The following is a 22,717-nucleotide window of genomic DNA, read 5'->3' on the forward strand; positions in this document are numbered from 1 at the left end:
GCCCATCACAGGGACCTTACCCGCTCCTCTCAGTAACAGTGACTGACTGTCACAGGGCTCTCACCCCCTCCTCTCAGTAACACTGCCCATCACAGGGCCCTCAACCGCCGCTCTCAGTAACGCTGACTGACTACCTCAGGGCCCTCACCCGCTCCTCTCAGAATCACTGACTGACTGTCACAGGCCTCTCACTCCCTCCTCCCGGTAACACTGATTGCCCGTCACAGAGCTCTCATCCGCTGCTCTGAGTAACACTGGCTGACTGTCACAGTGCCCTTAACTTGCCCACTTATCTGAATTAGAGACAATATCAATGTGGTTGCTTTATGAAGTACAAATACTGTGAGAAATTAATGTCATAATCAAAGTGAACTTGATTAGTAAGAGATTGTGATAGACTGTCTTTATTTATTTCATATAAGTATGTTATTACTGATTTTATGACCTGAAGTCACAGCCGTATTAAATCAGCTTCCCTGCCTCTGTTCGTAACACATTGATATGAAGTATTTGGTGACGTTCAAAATTGATCCCAATGTTTCCTAATCAGATTTTTTGAAAAGTCAGTGCCAGACTTTGTGCATAACAATACCAGACACCAGGTTTATAGCTTAAACAAAAGATTTTACAATTTATTAACAATATGTATCTTTTAAAAGAAAGTTAAGCAAAAAGGTATTCTGATGAATGCCCATGACTTAAACATCATCTTCTTTGATTCTAGCCCCCATTCTAACAAAGACAGAAAGACAGACAAACAGATATAATTAAGGAATATATTAAAGGGAAAAAAATAAATCAAGTGTAACTGGCCAGTTTACTTAACCAGACTGCATGATCTTTAAAACGGAAAGCCCTGTGGATGCTGTAAATCAGGAACAAAAACAAAGCTGCTGGAAAAGCTCAGCGGGTCCAGCAGCATCTGTGAAGGAAACAAAGTAAAATTTCAGATCTGGCGACCCTTCCTCTGATCAGTTCTGAGGAAGGGTCACCAGATCTGACATCGTACCTCTTTTTTACCTTCACAGACGTTTCCAGACCTGCTGAGCTTTTCCGGAAATTTTGTTTTTGTCTATCATCTGAAATCTCACAGTCAGATGAGATAGTATCTTCAAGCTAAAATCTGAACAATCTGCAGATGCTGTAAATCAGAAACAAAAACAGAAGTTGCTGTAAAAAACCAGCAGATCTGGCAGCATCTGTGGAGAGAAAACAGAGTTAACATTTTGGGTCAGATTACCCTTCCTCAGGATTCCTTATTTCTAAGTAAGTGTCACAGGATCGGAAACGTGAATTCTAACTTCTGTCCATAGATGCTGCCAGACTTGCTGAGCGTTTCCAGTAATTTCTGAGCTTCTGTCTTGGTTGCTGAAAACACTGAGCTATGCAAATACCTTTCAGTAGGCTTTGGGGGGATATTTAATTATTACTTATAACAGAGGACCTCTTCACTTAGATTAAGTTGATAATGGGAGGACAACCAGTTGGCAATCAAACCTCTGTCCTGTAGCTTTTGCAGGGACAATCCTTCTGATTTAAAGACAGTTCAATATTGGTTTCTCTTTGTTAGTGACACATCAATCGAGTTTTCTTGGAAGAAGAATTGACCTGCAATTAACTTCCAGACCTAGCCTCAGAAACAAATATCAAATTGTTTCTTCTTTTTTCACATAAGCTGCTGCTCACAGTCCAAAGGTCACTCTCAGCTCACAGTTCACAGCTCCAAACCAAAAATGATAATGAACTTAAGTACTAGGAGGAGTAAGACAATTCAGCTCCTCGAGCCCCGCTGTTTGATACGATTGTGGTTGATCTTATCTCTGCTGCAACTTCAGTTTCCTACCTGCTCTCCATAATTCTTGAATCCATTATGAACTCAAAAATCGTTCTCTCTCCTCTTCAAATTTGCTCAATGTCACAGCCCCCCAATGCCCTCTCAGGGAGTGAATTCCAGAGATTCATGACCCTTCCAGCATACAAATTTTTCATCAACTCTTTAAACCTTCTTCCCCTTATGCTAAACCTATGACCTCTTGTTCTATTGCCCGCATGAGGAACCATCCTTTCCATGTCAACTTTATCAATCTGCTTGAACATTTTATATCTCTCAATTAGATCCCTTCTCATCTTTCTGAACACCTGAGAATGTAGGCCGAAACTACTCTGTCTGTCTTAAGACAGGTTCTCGTCTCTGGAATCATCCTGGTGAACCTCCACTGGACTGCCTCCAATACAATGACATCTCTCCTTAAGTAAGGAGACCATAACTGTACACAGGGCTCCAGGTGTGGTCTCACTAATGCCTTGCATAGTTGCAGCAACCTTCTTTTGTATTTTTATACTCGCTTTCTTTAGCAACAAATGCCAAAATTCCATTTGCCTTCCTTAATACCTGCTGTACCTGCTTACTGGGTTTCTGTGATTCATAAAACTAAAAAAAATGAAGGTTTCAATGCTGTTAAAATGAAATCCATCCAAGTAAAATTAAAATAATGATAAGAGAACATTAATAGAAAGTGAAAACATTTTTCTCTCTCTGGAGAGCAATATTGAACAGCCTTCACATAATAATGTTATTTGTGAGCTTGGATTCTATACTGGAGGAATGCTGCGCAAGTTTTAAGTTTGAATTGTACACCTATACCGTGTGCAGTGAGAAGGACAAGAGGTGGGTTTTAATCTAATAATTTTCTGTGTTCTTCTGTTAAAAATACACATAGGCATCCGCTTGTGAGCACTTTCAGTAATTGAATACCACAGTAAAAAGAATGAAAATTTATCTCACCCTGGGATCTGAATTGTCCAGTATCATCATCAACTGGGATCATAACACTTGTCATTTCAAAGGCCAAACCTGATATTACCACTCGATTCCTCAACTAAAATGGAATTTGATTCATTCAATGTCAAACATCAATGACCTTGATAGTGTGTAGTAAATTACAAAGTGAAACAAAATAGCCCTTCACCATTTTTCTTGTAAAGCAAATCCATCGTATTCAATTGTTGTAGTGGTATAAAACACCAGTAAGTCACACATTGCAAAGTCCTCCTGAATGTGAGCCAGACATTTACATAGATCTGTGGTTAACCTCAAGAGGCAACCCAATCTTGTATTTGTTTCCTGTTTATGACTTTTTAGGCCACTTTTCTGACAAGAAAGACTTCACCAGTCTCCTTAAACAGCTGAGATCAGACTAAATACAAAGCTGTATTTTGTCCATAACCTACCCTTGATCAGTGCTAAAGAAGATAACGCTAGCATTTAAATAAAATTGTATTTATAGAATCATAGAGTGACACAACACGAAACAGACCTTTCAGTCCAACTAGTCCGTGCTGACCATAATCCCAAACTAAAGTAGTCCTGCCTGCCTCCTGCACTCGGCCATATCCCTCCAAACATTTCTTATTCATGTACTTATCTGGATGTCTTTTAAATAGTGAAACTGTACCCACATTCACCAATTCCTCTGGAAGTTCATTCCACATATGAACAATCCAACAACATGGCCCACTATCACTCGTATCCTTACATACAGATAAGGAAGGACACCACTTTGATTGGGACAACACATCCATCCTAGGACAAGCCAAACAGAAACATGCACGGGAATTCCTCGAAGCACGGCATTCCAACCGGAATTCCATCAACAAACACATTGATTTGGAGCCAATCTCTCATCCCCTGAGAAAAAGAACAGGAAATGACATCACCAACCCAAGGAAACCTAACCAGATAAATAGAAAGCGGGACATAACACCAGCACTTCGTCGGAGGCTCACTGATGATGTTACCTAGAATGGTGACGAAACGTCTGAAAACGAATCTTCCAGCTCAGCGAGCAAACTCACATCCAGAACCTCAACCTGAGCTACAAAGCTTCTCAAAACTCATTAGAACAATCCTCTGTGTAAAAAGATTGCCCCTCATTTCCTTTTTAAATCTTTCTCCTCTCATCTTAAAAATATGCCCCCTAGTTTTGAAATCCTCCACAGTAGGGAAAAGACATTTGGCGTTCACCTTATCTAGATCCCTCATTATTTTATAAACATTCATCGGGTGACCCCTCAACCTCCTATGTTCCAGTGAAAAAAGCCCCAGTCTATTCTCACCTGAAATCTCAAACCATCCATTTCTGGCAACATCCTGGTAAATCTTTTCTGAACCCTCTCCAGCTTAATAATATCCTTCCTTGAACACTGACCAGAATTGGACACAACAGTGTGGAAGAGGCCTCACTAATATCCTGTACAACTTCTACATGGCATTCCAACTCTTCTCCTCAAAGGTCTGAGTAATGAAACACCTTCCTAACTACCGAAAGAACTACAGATGCTGTAAATTATGAACAAAAACAAAGTTGCTGTAAAAGCTCAGGAAGTCGGGCAGCATCTTTGAAGGAAAAAACAAAGTTAACGTTTCAGGTCCGGTGACCTTTCCTTAAAACTGGCATTTCCCCTCTTCGCTGTCGACTGTACTACCGATTTTGGTATCATCTGCAAGCTTACTAACCAGGCCTTCTATATTCTCATCTAAATCATTTATATAAATGACAACCAAAAGCAGACCCAGCAATGATCCCTGTGGAACACTGCTGGCAACAGGTCTCCATGATGGAAAACTTCCTTGCATCACCACTCTCCATCTCCTGCCTTTTATCCAATTTTGTTTAGTTTCTACTCAATTAATATTCCAGTAATAAACATGCCTGATGAGTGGCGGAATGGTAACCGCACCCAAAGTGTTAACGCTGCTTTTTTTTCCCATCACAGATGTTGCCAGACTTGGTGAGCTATTCCAGCAACTTTGTTTTAGTTCCTGATGAGCTGCGACTTTGTACTTGACTGACTTCCAACATCAAAAGTTCTAAATGTTGGAAGAGATTGGTTGACCTTGACTTCCTAGCTTGAAAATGTGCCTTTTATGCAAAGAAACTGTACTCTGGGACAGTGGTTTTGCAGATTTACCTGCAGGCCCAGCTGTGAATCAGAGTTGAAGAAGTTGCATGCACTGATGAATAGGCAGCTGTTTAGCCTCTGGATGGAATCCTGTGGAAGCGACGAGGGTCTAGGCCATTGACTCGAGAACTGATGAGGGAACGGCTTGCCCCAACCATCTTCCCTTCAGGGGAACACCAGCCTCAGGTCGCTGCCCTCAAGGGGTATGTCATCCTGACCTTGCTCCTCTCATGCGTCGGCAGCTACATCTTTCTCCCCTCTGGCACTTAATAGACCGGCGGCCGATCTGGTGCGATTTCATTCGCCATGAGCTGTTGGCTAACCAGAACCCAGCAGGTGTACTGAGCAGCAGTGTCACTTGGGAGGTGATGATCTCTGTTACCATGGCAACCAACCTACGATTATTGCTAGATCTCGGGCCAGGATTGAGTGAACCACCATTAGCACGCCGCTTCCCCTTCTTGATGTTGCACATTGAATGCCTTTGAAGGCCTGTTACATTTCTTAATGGTGACACCCTTGCCCACTGTTGAGTCAATACCAGTTGTGGGATGATGTATGTGTGCGTCAGTTGCTCAGTTAGGGACTTTAACTCGCAATGAAGTTGGGAAGTTATGGACAAGTCTTCTCACCATGGATTTAATCTGGCTCTAAGCAGAATTGGAGGTGGTACCATCCTTCCACCTGATTAAATGTCCTCTATTTCCAAACTTGCCACAACAGAAAGTACAAAATCCCGCTGTTTTTGTTCTCAATTCATGGTTTAATTTTGCAATCAGTGTCGGAAGCAGCAGATTAGTTCAGTCCTTGTGAAATTGAAGGCAATGCAACAATTTAATTGGTCACTTTTTAACATGGTAGGTTCTCAAACTGAGGAAATGGTGAATGTTGTTGATCTTTAATGCAATATAATGGAGGAGAGAAAAATCTGGACTACAAAACCCACAGGAAGAAAATTATAATCTGTCAGTGCTGCCTCCATGAGAACAATGCCAAGTAAATACCCGTCCCCATATCGAACAATAGAAGTTTCCTGCATATCAGAACATACCCATTGAGTGGGGAACTGACGAATAATGCAGGAGCACCATCGGATTGAAATACTTTTATTCTAAGGATTTCAGAACATGCTGGGATTTTTATTGCAAGCAATACTTGTGATGGAATATTCTTTTAATGTCAAAGTGCTGCAACAGTTTGGAAGAACCAATATTAAATGGATATTATTGCAGATAATATATGTGAATGAAATAAAATTGTTTGCTTAAAGTATTTTGTAATTGGAATTGAATGTCACATTTTTGTATCTTAGTTGTCTTCTGTTTCTTATTTTTATAGAGCAGGTATTGTCCTGGTCACTTGTAATGCTGCCAATTCAAGATTAACTACATGGATGGTCTCTATCAGTTGCTGAATCCCCGATGCCAGTTTGTAATCCTGAATCCAATATTGTCACTTCATCTTTCAGTTTTGTTTATAATCAAAGTTTGAGATCAACAGCTTTCATTTTACGATCTGGAAGTCAATTAGTGCAGATTTTGTTTGTAAACCAGCGTTCTGTATGTAAAACTGCCTTGTTTAATTAGATTAGTTAGTTGAGATTCATTTTAGTGAAATGAATCCTAACTAAGCTTCATCTCTTCCTCATTCTGAACACATGCTATGTCACGCAATGGCTGTTCAATTTTGCATTGGTGCCGGTTCAAACCATGTGTATTCCAACTACGCATTGATACAGATGAAATAGTACCATTTCCTTGTTCGTACCATTCTCACCATACAGTGTTTCAGCATTTCATTACGTTTCTGTGTACAGTTCTGAACCAGTCCCCTTGCCCCTGAGCTTGCCAAATGTCTCAATGTTGTCATGACATTGTCAAAGAATTCATTCCTTGGTAGATTCAGAGATAAATTAATGGAAACTAGTATGTGTTAATGCCTCTGCTGTAATCGGGCGAAACACGCAGGCCATTGTCTTAATTTTTCTCTCTTGTATTTTTTTGAAATGTTGACCATGCCATTTGCTCCACTTACTGGGATTGGACTTGTTACAGAAGTGCTGAACGTCAACTTGCCAAATACAATTGGCTAAAAAGTCTGAGGCCAATCAGTCTCTTGAAACACTTTTGCTGTGCAATCAACATTCCAACATTAATTGACAATGAAAAATTGCATACGTGCTTCAGAAGATTCGATTTGAAACAGAGATTTGTGAATATGAATGGAGCTATATATGTCTCCATCTCGGGCACCAACCTCAAGTCCACCTGGACTATCTCCAACACCTCCCTCACCTTCCTGGACCCCTCTATCTCCATCTCAGGCAACCACCTAGAAACCGATATGCATTTCAAGCCCACCGACTCCCACAGCGACCTAGGATACACCTCCTCCCACCCACCTCCTGCTAAAATTCTATCCCCTATTCCCAATTCCTTTGCCTTCGCCGCATCTGCTCCCAGGATGAGGCATTCCATTCCCGTACACCTCAGATGTCCTCGTTTTTCAAGGAGCGCAACTCCTCCCCACCCCCCCAACCCCCCGCAGTGGTGAAGAACGCCCTTGACCGTGTCTCCCTCATTTCCTGCAACTCATCCCTCACACCCTGCCCCTGCAATAACCACCAAAAGAGAACCCCCTCATCCTCACATACCACCCTACCAACCTCTGGAGACAACGCATCATCCTCCAACACTTCCACCATCTGCAATCTGACCTCACCACCAAAGACATTTTTCCTCCGACCCTTGTCTACTTTCTGGAGAGACCACTCTCTCCGTGACTCCCTTGTCCGCTCCACACTCCCTTCCAACCCCACCACACCCGGCATTTTCCCTGCAACCACAGGAAGTGCAACACGTACCCCCATACCTCCTCCCTCACCCCCATCCAGGCCCCAAGAAGACTTTCCACATCAAGCAGATGTTCAACTGCACATCTACCAATGTGGTATACTGCATCCGCTGGACCCGTTGTGGCCTCCTCAACATCGTGGAAACCAAGGAGAGACTTAGGTGTTCTGCAAAGCAGTCCCTATGCTCGGTTCACAATAAACAACTGCGCCTCCCAGTCGCGAACAATTTCAACTTCCCCTCCTATTCCTTCGACGACATGTCCATCCTGGGCTTCCTGCAGTGCCACAACAATGCCACCTGAAGGTTGCAGGAACAGCAACTCATATTCTGCTCGGGAACCCTGCAGCCCAAAGGTATCAATGTGGATTTCACAAGCTTCAAAATCTCCCCCCCCCCTACTGCATCCCAGAACCAGCCCAACTCGTCCCCGCCTCCCTCACCTGTTCTTCCTCTCACTTATCCCTTCCTCCCACCTCAAGCCACACCCCCATTTCCTACCTACCAACCTCACCTCTTGACCTGTCCATCCTCCCCGGACTGACCTATCCCCTCCCTACCTCCCCAACCTACACTCACCTCTACTAGCTCAATCCCACCTCTTTAACTTGTCTGTCTCCTCTCCAACTATCTTCTCCTCTATCCATCTTCGATCCGCCTCCCCCTCTCTCCCTATTTATTTCAGAGGCCTCTCCCCCTCACCCTCCCCCTTTTCTGATGAAGAGTCTAGGCCCAACATGGAAGCTTTTGTGCTCCTAAGATGCTGCTTGGCCTGCTGTGTTCATTCAGCTGCTCACTTTGTTATCCCTATATCTCTTAACAACCTCATTAAGTGAGTTCTTGAGTTAACTATGCAGGGTAGACTTAGAGTTTATCATTCTAACTTGCCAGCCCTGAAAGATGAAAGTTGGTTTATGTTGGATGCTTGTTTCATAGCTACGAAAGATATCCTGAACGGATTTTTCATGTCTTTTGTTGAGAACTTTACCCATTTAGTCACTCTAATCCTTTTCCTTTTTTAAAGTTTCCTTGGTAGTCATAAATTTTTAATGAATAAAATCTTTAGTCTTATACTAGATATTCCCAATTTCAGGAGAAAGTCCAGAGAGACCTTTTAAAGGAAAGGGTTTTAGAAAGAAAACCGAAGTTCCATTGATCAAAGTCATGAATAGTTGATAAATTATTTGCACTTCATATTTCCAGAACCTACCCTGGAAGAGAGAGCCCAGAGAATTGCCAAAGCTGTCCGCAAACAGTCAATAGAAGTGAAGGAAAATTGGGAGCAATTGAAAACCCGTGCGAGCAACTGGCAGAAACAGGTGGAAAAGGCGTTGGAGAAACTTCAAGAACTGCAGAAAGCTCTGGATGATCTTGAGGCTCATGTGATAACAGCTGAGGGGGTCCACACTGATCAGCAACCTGTGGGTGAACTGCTTATTGACTCATTGCAGGGTCACATTGATAAAACCACAGTAAGTGCAATTACATTACACTTCACTTATGAACAGATGTAACCACAATGTTGTATCGAGACGATCAGTAATATGAGTACTTCAGTGATATTGATTGAATGGTTGTTAACTTAATTTGCAAATTAAAACTTAGTTGAGCATGCCTTCTGATGATATCACATCGTTAATATTAGTATAGTTGAGGATTCTATTAGTCAGTGACATCAGCTGAGTTATCTACTTGTTGCCATGTTATCGTGATTAAAGGAAAAGTCTTACCACGCCATTTGGCGACTCCTTAGAGAGAGACAATTGGTTATGATTTAACCAGAAGATTACCATGCCTCAGGCAAGTAGAGGGTTTGAGGCAAAGATCATTTGTGGTAAGCTCACTGGTGTGGCAATTGAGCCCTCTCTTGCAGGGCATCACTCTGCATCACAAACCAACCGTTCAGTCAACTGAATTTGAATAGAGTTTAGGATTGGAGAGCAATCCATGCATTTGTATTTTTTTTAATGAATGTTTCTCACTGGCAAACCTTTTAAAAGCCAGCTCAGCCATACAGGCTAGATCAGTCCTTGATCTCAGCTGAATTTTTTGATCTCGGGTGAGTCAGCGTTAGGAGTTCAGTGATTGGAATGAATTCACATGAAGTTAGCGAGAGGGATACTACACGTGAATAGATCAATGTTTTGAAAAGAGGATGAGATATGAGCAAAAGTTTAACTGATGTGGAAGACCAGCCAAAATCATCATCAACGGTGGAGCAGGCTTGAGCGGCCACGCAACATTGAGCTGCCGCTATTTGACTTGTTCTGTGAAGAGGAAGGAAAATGGTCAAAGTGTCAAAAATGCTGAAGACCTCATCATTCTACAACCTCAAAATTTTATTGTGTTCAGTATATTATCACTACTGGTACCCCTAAATCCTGGTCTATCATCTCAGCAACTCTACTCTGCCCAAAAGCTGGTTACTTGTGACATTTTTGAAGGATCTTCCCAAGTCTGAAAATCATTTTTGTGTTTGTAGAATCAGAGTTGGCGTGTGGAAGGAGGTCTTCTGGCATATCATAGCTCTTTGAAATAACTCCCCAATTTGCCCCCCTCTGCTGTGCAATGACTTCAACCACTTATATAATCTCTTTAATGGATGGAAACTTTTGAAGGCATCCGGAATGAGTATTAACGATCCCAGAATACAACTGAGCCTTGAGGCTTGGGGACCGCTTTGCAGAACACCTCCGCTCAGTTCGCAACAAACAACTGCACCTCCCAGTCGCAAACCATTTCCACTCCCCCTCCCATTCTCTTGATGACATGTCCATCATGGGCCTCCTGCACTGCCACAATGATGCCACCCGAAGGTTGCAGGAACAGCAACTCATATTCCGCCTGGGAACCCTGCAGCCATATGGTATCAATGTGGACTTCACCAGTTTCAAAATCTCCCCTTCCCCCACTGCATCCCTAAACCAGCCCAGTTCATCCCCTCCCCCCACTGCACCACACAACCAGCCCAGCTCTTCCCCCCCACCCACTGCATCCCAAAACCAATCCAACCTGTCTCCGCCTCCCTAACCGGTTCTTCCTCTCACCCATCCCTTCCTCCCACCCCAAGCCGCACCCCCAGCTACCTACTAACCTCATCCCACCTCCTTGACCTGTCCGTCTTCCCTGGACTGACCTATCCCCTCCCTACCTCCCCACCTACACCCTCTCCACCTATCTTCTTTACTCTCCATCTTCGGTCCGCCTCCCCCTCTCTCCCTATTTATTCCAGTTCCCTCCCCCCATCCCCCTCTCTGATGAAGGGTCCAGGCCCGAAACGTCAGCTTTTGTGCTCCTGAGATGCTGCTTGGCCTGCTGTGTTCATCCAGCCTCACATTTTATTATCTTTGAGCCTTATTAAGTTCTTAGTTCTGATGATCAAGAGCTTGATCAAAGAGGATTGTTTTAAAAAGTGCCTTAAAACAGGAAAGGTACAGAGGCTAAGAGGTGGAGGAAGTCTCTTGTTGGGTTTGAAGCCTACAAAATTAAATGTTTGGCAACCAAACATATCCTGAAGTATGGTCAGACTGGTGGAGATTATCCAAATAGCGATAGGCCATTTAAAATCAAGAGTGGGCAAGAGGACATAATTAGACGAGTGCAGATACCCTGAAGTATGGTCGGACTGGTGGAGATTATCCAAATAGCGATAGGCATAGCCAAGGAACAATTTGGAAACAAAAATGAGAATTTAATAAAATTACTGTTAATACTATCAGTTAGGTAGAAAGCACAGAGAATAGGATTTGGTTCAAGATGAGTCTCAGGCAGTGGAGTTTTGACGACCTCAAGTGTTCAATGGGCAAATGTGGGACTCTAGCAGGGAATGCATTGGAATTGTCAGGTCTGGAAGTGAAGTAGTTTCAGTTGAAGGTTTCACTGCTAATGAGCCAAGACAAGAGACAGCTTTCGGGATTGCATGAATGTGTGGTCGGACGTTCATCGTGGGATAAACAAGATGCCAAGGTTGTGCTGAGACAAGCGTAACATTACATTGTTGCCAAGGAGGAGTAATGCACTCAGTAGGTCGTGAATAGAGATTGGTGTGGGGACCACAAACAGTGGTCTTCCCAGTTTTAAATTGTTGTCTCTCCAGAGTTCCGCAACTTTATGTTCTGTTCAAAAGGCTTCACTGACAAGGAAACAGAAGTTAGCCATTTGTTTACTTGTCAATATATCTTGATTTTTCCACCATGTTCTCCAATTATTTCCAAAACCTGTACAGTGTACTAAGTGAACCGTTCAAACCTTAAAAGGAAATGTTAAAGTTGTGGAATATAAAGTTAAATTTATTTTATTGAAAATTGAAATAAATTACATGAGGGTTTGACCAAGACTGAAAGGAATTAGATGGGACACCAGATGAATAAAACAAGCAGTAGTAAGGTGGTATCAGCTGGATGTTCCTGAAGAAAGAGAACGCAGCCAACCTTTCTTCCATAAGGGGGATTAATTGTGTGGTGTCAGACACAGTTGATTAAATCATTCCTTCTGCCTTTACTGCCTGACTGTACTATGGTTGTAATATTTACTTTTTTAAAGGCTCAAGGTTAGACATATTTCTCATTTTATAAATTTTAAGAAGTTGGCTTATTGTCAAGTCACGGTAGGATTGAAAACACATTCTATAAGTGTTTGAAGTCAGAAGTCACATGACACCAGCTTATAGTCCAACAGGTTCATTTGAAATCACACAAGCTTTTGGAGTGCAGCCCCTTCATCAGGTGCAGTTCGTGAGGTGACCACAGAGAGACACAGCTTATAAGCAGAGAGATCAAAAGATCATAGAATTGGCGTGAGTGGAGTGTCAGATAATAACTCTATACAGGTGACCAAGCGTGTCAGAGGCAAGCAAAGTGTTTATAAAGTCAATGTCAGTGCTGTGCTGTCATGATAATCAGGCAGCGCAACAGGAATGTACAAAAGGTGACATCTCAGGTCAGACTCTGACTTGTAGTTTCGAGGCTTGTGTTCAGAATCTGTCTTAGAGTTTTAACCTTTATTTCAAAAGCAAGAATTTATAAGATGCCACACTGACTGACTGTAACTACAAGTTGTGTGCTTCTTCAACAAAATATCTGCAAATAAACAAACATCCTGGATGAAGACTTATTATCTGACACTCCACTCACACCAGTTGTCTGCTGTTTTGATCTGTCTGCTTATGAATTGTGTGTCTGTGTGTTTTCCTCTCTGACCGTACCTGATGAAGGGACTGCACTCCAAAAGCTTGTGTGATTTCAAATAAACCTGTCAGATTATAACCTGATGCCATGTGACTTCTGACTTTGTCTATCCTAGTCCAACACCAGCACCTCCACATTATAAATGTTTGGAACCAAGTCAGTGCAACAGGTTTTCGTTGAACATTTGACTTCGGAAGGATGCCTAGTGCTGAAAAATTCATTAATAACAAAGGATTTCTCCATTATGCCATCTATCGTAACATGCTGCGTCTCACAGTCATAATGAAAGGATGCCCACTTTAATTCAGCAGCGCCAAGAACAGTTATGGACATTTTTAGCATGGGAGGAGGCCATTCAACCACTTTATCTGTACCAGCTCTCTCCCAGAGCAACAAAATTAATCCTTTTCTTGAACTCGTTCCACATATTTCACAGGATTGAAATATATAGGTACATAGTTAAGAGATTTTAACATCAAGTGAGCAGTTCTCGCACTACACCTTGTCACTAAAAATTGAAAACGTGACTTGCAAAGAGTGAGTCTTTATTTTGTTCTGTTGTGATGATGAAGAAGATGCAAGTCCAAGTGCTGGAACTGGCGTGTTGAACTTAGAAATTTTTAAATGTGTATAAAATGCATTCCGTGTGCATCTACGAAAAGCAGTTTTATGGAAGGAAAAGGTACCAAAGAAGATTTGGTGTATTGTACTTTATCCTATTATACTCCAACCTGTGAAAACAGAACTCTACTTTCCTGTGCCTCCCAAATCCCGAGTCTGTCCCTGCCCCCATTGACCATGAGGACACGGCCGGAGACCCCAACCGATGATGTCACATTCGCCTCCGCCGGCCACACCACTTCCGGGACCGCTGCTGCAGTCATCGCCTCCACTTCCAGTTACAACACCACACACACCACCCTCACCGCAGCTGCTGCCGCCCACCCCGATACTCCAACCGCCGACGGAACCCCGCCCACGGCCGACGCCGACGGAACCCCGCCCACGGCCGACGACCTCATCGCTCCGCCCACAACCTTCACAGCCAGCAACCCCAGTGAAGACAGTCACATTGAACCCTGCCGCATGTTCACCATCCCCCCAGACCTCCCACTAACTGAGGACGAACGGTTAGTCCTTAGTAGGAGGTCTCCTTTGTCCCTCTACAACCACACATCAACGAATACCAGTCACGATTGGACATAGAACAGTTTATCCGCCGCCTTCGCCTCCACGCGTACTTCTTCAACCGGGAACCTAACCCTCCCTCCACTAACCCCTTCACCCGCTCCCAACACAAGTCCTCCTCCTGGACACCACCCCCAGGCCTCCTACCTTCCCTCGACCTCTTCATCTCTAACTGCCGTCGAGACATTAAACCGCCTCAATCTCTCCACCCCTCTCACCCACTCCAACCTCTCCCCCGCAGAACGGCCGGCCCTCCGCTCCAACCCCAACCTCACCATCAAACCCGCAGACAAGGGTGGCGCAGTGGTAGTATGGCGCACTGACCTCTACATCGCCGAGGCCAAACGCCAACTCTCCGACATCACCTCCTACCGCCCCCTCGATCATGACCCCACACCCGAGCACCAAACCATCATCTCCACACCATTCATGACCTCATCACCTCAGGGGACCTCCAACCCACAGCCTCCCACCTCATTGTTCTCAACCCCGCACGGCCCGTTTCTATCTCCCTCCCAAAATCCACAAACCTGCCTGCCCTGGTCGACCCATTGTCTCAGCCTGTTCCTGCCCCACTGAACTCATCTCCACCTATCTGGACTCCATTTTCTCCCCTTTGGTCCAGGAACTCCCTACCTACGTCCGTGACACCACCCACGCCCTCCACCTCCTCCAGGACGTCCAATTCCCTGGCCCCCAACACCACAGTTAATCAATGCGGTAGGGTTTCAAAACTAACGGACTTACCTCGGGCCGAATGTTGTGGATGTGAAAATAAGTAGACTTTGTGACATCAGGCCTATGTGGTCAGAATTTAAACTCTGGGTCAAAATAACAAAGGGTGCAACGAAAACCGGTAGCTAGCGAGCAGACCTCCTTTCAAGGACCAAAGATAATGGCTTCGTTCTGTTCAAGATTTAATAGATGGAAACTATCCGGCTATGTGGAGACAGTGGAAGAAATGAATGAGGGGGTGGATAGATCTGGGCATTGCCACCATGTATGTGGAAAGCGCAGTGCTTTCACATGATATTGCTCTGGGGCAGTGTTCAGATGAGAAAAGGAGTGGGATTTTACTGATTTGGCCAGACCTAAGTGATTCACACCCACGGCCATGCTGTCAAAGATTTGTGGAAGCCAGCAAAACTGAACTTGACTGTTTGCAGTAAATGTACAGCATTTCAGATGTCACTTGATCCTGCAGATTGACTCCCTAGAATCTGCTTGTCAAATGATTTATATGGCTAAAAGGTTCAAGTATGATTTTGTGCTGTGGAACTCATCTCGAACCGAAACTCGCCAGTTTTTATATCAAGATCTGGAGAAAGTATTAGTTTTTTGAAGATGTTCTGATACAGAGATAGACTAATAGTTTCCTGAGAAATCGTGGGGCATTGGCCAGGAAGTTAAACAAACAGTGGGGAATAAAACAAACTTGACCTGAATCCTATGTTAAGTATATAATGGATTTGTTCCACAGTGAGGATATCAAAAGATATTCTAATTTTTAAGATGAGACACTCAGGATAATTTGGGTAGGATGCACTTCTTGACGGGACCGGAAAGGTACAGAATTATCCATTTGATGTGAAAAATTTGAAATGAAGACAAAACCTTTTGAGGCTGGGGTGGGGAAGAAATGAAGGTCCAATTTTGCTCATTCAACCTCTCCCATTGACCAAATGCATTTGTAGTGTCTGTAAGGTTGGTGACGGCACTTAAATGAAGAAAAATCAACATGGACATGCTGTACATAACCATGAACAATCAATCTCTTGGCAAGGATAATGTGACAGGGCATTTGAAAAGCCAGGTGATTGTAATTTGAATTAAGAGATCAGGCTGTAGAACTTGAGATCAATCTCAGAATAAAATGTAACAACAGCGATAGATGAGGAACCTCTTCACTCACAGAGAGGTGAACTTTGTAATTCTGTACTCCAGAAAATGTGGAGCCTCAGCCAAGAAGTATGCTCAGGACGGGGATTGACATGCTGGGGTAGTCAGTGAAGCACTATTAATGTCACAGGATTAGTAATCCGGAGGCCTGGGACAATGCTGTAGAGTATAGGCTTAAGTTCCACTGTAACAGCTGATGGAATTTGAATTCAGTTCAATATAATTTTGGGGGTAGGTGGGAATGTGGAGCCGAGATTGCAGTCAAGTCAGCCACGACCTTCTTAAATGGTGAAGCAGGCTTGATGGGGCCAGTTATCCAACACATGCTCAAATTGATATAATCATAAACAAAGCTGGTCTCAGTGATGGTTACACCATCACTGTTACACTATTCACCGTTATAAAAACTTGACTCATTCACTGATGTTCTTTAAGAAAGGAGCTCTGCCATTCTTATTTGATCTCACCTCCATATGACTCCAGATCCACAATAATGTGGTTGACACTTAACTGCACTCTGAAATAGTCAAACAATTTGGAGGAACTAGGGATGGGCAGCAAATACTGTCCTTGCTACTCCTGCTCCTTGTTGCTATGACCCCAAATGCTCTAACATATTAACCAATTTCCTCTTTGAATCCATTTGAGGAGCAGTGTATATTTTGTATCGCTCGGTGATTCTCCAAGTATCTGATGGATTTTGCATAGTTCCTTCTACCTTCTAAATGTGAGCTCCTTCCAGTGTTTAACCTTTAAGGTAGGCAATCGTTCTCGAACCTTTTTGATTGAATGCCTTCATATTAATAGCAATCACTAACCTAACCTATCTATTATTAATTGCATATTCATAAGACCAAGGGCTACATGTAAAGAAGTGTTCTAATCATCTTTTTAAAAAGCTACTTCCTGACGGTTATCATGGAGATGAGATTAGATTCCCTACAGTATGGAAACAGGCACTTCAGCCCATCCCCCTATCACCGACACACACCCCTGAACACTCTGGGCAATTTAGCATGGCCACTCCCCCTAGTCAGCACATCTTTGGACTGTGGGAGGAAACCGGAGCACCCGGAGGAAACCCACGCAGACACGGGGAGAATGTGCAAACTCCACACAGAGAGTTACCTGAGGCTGGAATCAAACCCGGGTACTTGGTGCTGTGAGGCTGCAGTGCTAACCACTGAGCCACTGTGCTGCCCCGATGTGTGTATTTGCTTCTAACTGTGATATCTGTCAGTCCCTGGACTGGTGTTTGATAAGGGCACTCATAATGTATATCCACTTTATGCAAATGCTCTTCTATTGTTCGCCTGATAAATCAAGAAAAGGGCTGGATCCTTTTGTATATTTTTAACATCACATATTCATGATTTACATATAGTTGAGCGTTTCAAATTGCAGTAATTAAACATTCATGACAGATAAAAGCATTCCAGAATTGTTCCGACTTGATGATAAATAGTGAATATCTGTTCTTGACTGCAGCTTTCCAGCCTATCAGTGCAGAGAGGCATTGCTTAGCAAGGTTGGATGAGGAATATTACTGTTCCAATTAGTTACATTTAATTTATCACCATTGAAGCTCGCGTTAGTTAGTGTGCTTTTTTCCAATATATTTAATCTCAAGTTATGACAGATGATTTGATTTGTAGATCTCAAATTACCTCTCTACTGTAGAACCCAGTTTTGAAACAATTGATATGAGGCACTTATTGTACTGTCACTGATGCTGTCATTATACTACCAGAGTATGGCTGTAATGCTGAATTACTTTAGCCTGCCTTCATGAAGCAGTGCAATCTTTCCGAGATAAGGATGAGGGGAAGGTGCATATAAAAGATTGATTTATAAAATTGAGATTCATGGAATATATAGGTCACTATCAAATTTGGTTAAAAAAGATGGCTGAAGGACAGAAGCAGCAAGTTATGGTAAATAGATGAGAAGATCGCTATTAGCAGTTTGCCAAGTATGAGGACACTGATTTTTGGAGATAGATGCACGATTTGAATTTGGGAATATGGCATACAGAAGGCCCTTCAGCCAATCAAGTCTGCGCTAATCCCACTTTGCAGCACTTGGAGAATAACCTTTAATTTCATGTGCTCATCCCAGTACCTTGTTAAAAGTTGTGAGCTCTCTTGTCTCAACTACCCTTCTGGGTAGTGCATTCCAGATTACCACCACCCTCTGGGTAAAAATATTTTTCCTCAAATCCCCTCTGCATCTCCTGCCCTTCACCTCATAATTGTGTCTCCTTGTTATTGACCCTTCAACTAAGGATACGGCTGCTTCCTAACCTTGCCCCTCCTAATCTTCTGCACCTCAGTCACGTCCCTCCTCAGCCTTCTCTGCTCTGAAGAGAACAATCTGACCTTATCCAGCTAGTCTCCGTAGCTAAAGTGCTCCGCCCCAGGCAATATCCTAGTGAATAATCTCTGCACCCCCTCCAATTCAATCACATCCTTCCAACAGTGTGGTGATGAGAACTGCATACAGTATTCCAACTTTGGCTTAACTAAAGTTCTATACAATTCCAACGGAACCTTCCAGCTGAAACCATCTGTGCCATGACTGATAAAGGCAAGTTCTCAGTACGCATTCTTAATCATCCTGTTAACCTGTCCTGCCACCTTCAAGGTTCTGTGTACAAGCACCCCATAATCCGTCTGTGTCCCCTAAGCCTCCTAGTGTCTTGCCATTCATTGAGTACCTCCTTGTCTTGTGACTTCTTCCGATGTGCATCACCTGATATGTTTCAGGATTAAATTTGGTCTGCCACTGATCTGCTCATCTGACCAACCCATCTATATCTCATTATGTTGTATATATCACGAACAATGAGGGACCCAATATGGAACGTTGCAGTACGCCATTTGACACAAGCTTCCAGTCGCACAAACAGCCTTCTACCTCTGTGCTCTGTCTCTTACCACTGTGCCATTTTAGAACTACCTTGCCGTAATAGCCAGTGGTGCCAGATGTGTTTACCTTTAATATCAGTCTCACATGTGGGACCTTGTCAAAGGCGTTTTTGAAATCCATACAAACTGCATCAGCTGCAATATAAGCATAGAGCGCAGAAGCAGAAATAGGCCATTCAGCCCTTTGAATCTGCTCTGCGATTCAAAGAGACCATGGCAGAACAGTTAATTCTCCAGTCTACTTTCCTGCCTTTTCCCAATATCTGCTGTCTATCTCAACCTTAAATTTACTTAATGACCAGCCTCAATAGTCTTTTGTGGCAAAGAATTCCACAGATTTGCAACCCTCAGAGGGAAGAAATTCCTCCCAATCTCTATCTTAAATGTGTGACCCCTTATTCTGAGATTATGCCCTCTGGTCCTAGACTCTCCCACAAGGGAAAACAAACTCTCTGCATCTACCCTGTCAAAAATCTTATAAGCTTCAATAAGGTGGCATCTCATTCTTCTATATTACAACAAGAACAGATTCAATCTTCTTAACCTCCTAGAACTTATTTGAACTTCCTCCACATCCTTAGATATTTCTCCCAAAACTGTTCTCAGTGTTACAGCTGTGATCTGACAATTGCCTCGTACAATTTTAACAAAACCTTTTATATTCCATTCCATTTGCCTTCTTCGTTACCCAATGAACTTGGATGCTTGCTTTTTGTGATTCGTAGACGAGAATATTTAAATCCCTCTGTTCCGTAGCTTTCTGCAGTCATTCTCCATTAAATAATAACCAGCTTTTCTATTCTTCCTGCCAAAATACATTAGCTCAGATTTCCCTGCATTATATTCCATCTGCGAAGTTTTTGCCCATTTGCTTAGCCTGTCAATATCTCTCTGCAGACTTTTTGATTAATCCTTACTAGTTGCCTTCCCACATGGTTTTGTGTCATCAGCTACAGTATATTCTCTTTCCTCATTCAAGGCATTAATGTATTTCATAAATAATTGTGTCCCCAGCACTAATCTGTGCGGCGCTCCGCTAGCTGCAGGTTGCCAGTCTGAAAATGCCTCCCTTGTCCCAATTCTGTCTTCTATGAGTGAGCCAGTCCTCTGTTCTTGATAATATACAACAGCAACATCATGGACTATTATCTTATTAAGTAGCCTAATGTGTTATAGCTCATCAAAACCCTTGTGAAAATCTGGGCACCTACATACCTCGCAAAATTGTATCAAAATTGTGAAGTGTGACCTCACTTTGATGAAGCCATGCTGATCAAACCTTACATTTCCAAGTGGAGATGAATTCTCTCCTCCAGAATTTCCCCAGTTGTTTCCCTCCCACTGATATGAGATTCATTGGTCTGTAATTCCTGGTGTATCTCTCTCTCTCCTTGAAAAATGGTACCACATTAGTTGTCCTCTACCAATTCCCCTGTAGCCAGAGAAGAATTCAAAGTTTGGGTCAGAGCCCCTGTGATTTCCTCTCATCTCTTATTGTGGCATATGATACAACCCCTTCAAACCTAGAGAATTATCTACTTTTAGGCCTAGCAAAGCCTCACTCCCTGTGTCAGTCTGCTCAAGTACCTCAGTCCCTGTCCCCAAGTTCTCTACCTCCATCTTCCTCCTCTTGAATGTAGACTAAAGTGAAACACTCTGCCAGTGTCCTTCTGTACGGTATAAAGTTTTCCCCCGGACCCTAATGGGCCCCATTCTTTCTCTGGTTATCTTCTTCCCCTAAATGTACTTGTGAAATATCTTGGGATCTGTCAAATTTTATCTTCATGTTTTTTCATGCGCCTGTTTCCTCCTAACTGCTTCAAGTTCCCTCTGAGCTTTCTATACTCCACTAAGGCCTCCATCATTTGCTCCCTTTGTACCTACTAAAAGCCTCTTTTTTTTTTGTTCTTAACCAATTCTGAATATTCCTACACATCCAGGGTTCTTTGTCTTGTTATTTCCAAATTTCATCCCAAAGGAAACATGTTGGGCCTCTGCTTTCCCCATTTTCTTCCCAATCACACGTTCACTTTCTACTGTAGAATTTGCCAGACGTAGCTGAACCTGGTCTACTTTGGTCAGATCCTCCTTTATTTTAATAACATCTGCCTTCCTCCGATCCAAAATTTTTTTTTTGCAATCTACCATTTTCCTTTTCATAACAGTGGTTGCTATCACTATATTCTCCCCACTACCACCTTAAACACCTTGGCAACTTTGTTCTCAAGAATTAGATCTGGGACTGGACTGTCCCTTGATGGACCTTCCATATGTTGACACAATAAACTCTGCTGAACACGTATTTAGAAATCCAACTCCTCTTTACACTGTGCACTTTACACTCGATAACAAGGTGGACATTATTTTAAAAAGAAAGGTTTAGAGGGGATTAGAGGAAAACCTTTTTCATCCAGAGGGGTCTGAAATGCACTCTCTGGGATTATAGTTGAGACGGGAAATCTCAGAATCTTTAAAAAGCACTTGACGTGTCATTACGTTCAAGGCTATGACCTAGTGTGTTGACAGTGGGTCTAGTGTATATAATAGTATGTCCTTGATAGCGCAGACTCAGTGGGTTGAAGGGCCTCATATATTGTATGATTCACTGATTATGACTATCCCAAACAATGTTGAGGAAGTTGAAATCCCCTGGTATAGTTACCATCTTAATATTGCACACCTCAACATGAGCAATACAGCGTGAAGTTCCAAAATTTACCACGATTGCCAAGCTTGCAGGAGCCCAAACAATGAGGATGATTCCGATCAGCTGCAATAGGCCAACAGAATGGGAAATGACATGGCAGGTAGAGTTCAACACAGCAAAATGTGAGGGGATCTGGGATACAGTGTGGTTTAGTCAGCAGTGGCCCTCCTTCTGAGTCAGAAATGTCGGTGTGATTCTCACTCCGAGACAGAAGGACCCAGTATTCAGTGCAGGAAAGCAAACTTGTGTGGTAATGAATCCTCAGCCTGGATCGACGGGTTAGGTTAGTGGCAGATATATCTACGAAATCAAAAGATGATAATTGCAAAGAGTGGTGATCTTTGCTCACTGTTCTGAGTTCGGTCACTAGACCCGAAACGTTAACTCTATTTTTCCCTTCACGGATGCTGCCAGACCTACTGGGATTTTCCAGCAACTTTTCGCTTGTTGTTGTCGTTGATCAACTTGCATTGTGTTACCCCATATAAAATGGGAAATGTCCAAGGAAAAAGAAAACGATGCATGAGGTGAAGCAGTTTAACTAAAGGGATAGTGGCAAACAATAAATACTCGAAACACATTGTTCCAAAGAGTGTGTGAGGACTGAAAAACCCAGGAATGTAGGGGTCATAAAGCCATAAAATGAAGGAATGGAAGTAGGTTTTTTGGCCCATTGAATTTGCTTCACCATTCGATCAGATCATGGCTCTCTCTGTTTTGAATATTCTTAGTAACCCAGCTTCAACAGGCCTCTGGAGTAGACAATTCCACAAAATCAAGCCCACAAAGGAAATAAATTCATCTTCATCCCTGTCTTAAATATGTCACGCCTTATTCTGAGATGATGCCCTTTGGCCGTAGATTCTCCTCCAAGAAGAACCAAACTTTCTGCATCGACACTAACAGGTCCCCTAAGAATCCTGTATGTTTTAATAAGGTAACCTTTTACTCTTCTAAATTCTAAAGAGTACAAGTCCAACCTATGAGACCTCCTTA

General features: G+C 42.9%; 1 protein-coding gene across 1 annotated transcript in view; it reads left to right on the forward strand.

Annotated features, from left to right (window-relative positions):
- Positions 1–22,717, forward strand: part of LOC132207575 (utrophin-like) — a 101,369-nt gene that overhangs the window by 69,943 nt on the left and 8,709 nt on the right. The window contains exon 3 of the mRNA XM_059643530.1: positions 9,018–9,228. Coding sequence (XP_059499513.1) covers positions 9,018–9,228 — 211 coding nt within the window. The remainder of the gene's footprint in view (positions 1–9,017; positions 9,229–22,717) is intronic.

The sequence above is a fragment of the Stegostoma tigrinum genome, unplaced genomic scaffold (genome assembly GCF_030684315.1).
Source record: "Stegostoma tigrinum isolate sSteTig4 unplaced genomic scaffold, sSteTig4.hap1 scaffold_103, whole genome shotgun sequence".
Lineage (NCBI taxonomy): Eukaryota > Metazoa > Chordata > Chondrichthyes > Orectolobiformes > Stegostomatidae > Stegostoma > Stegostoma tigrinum.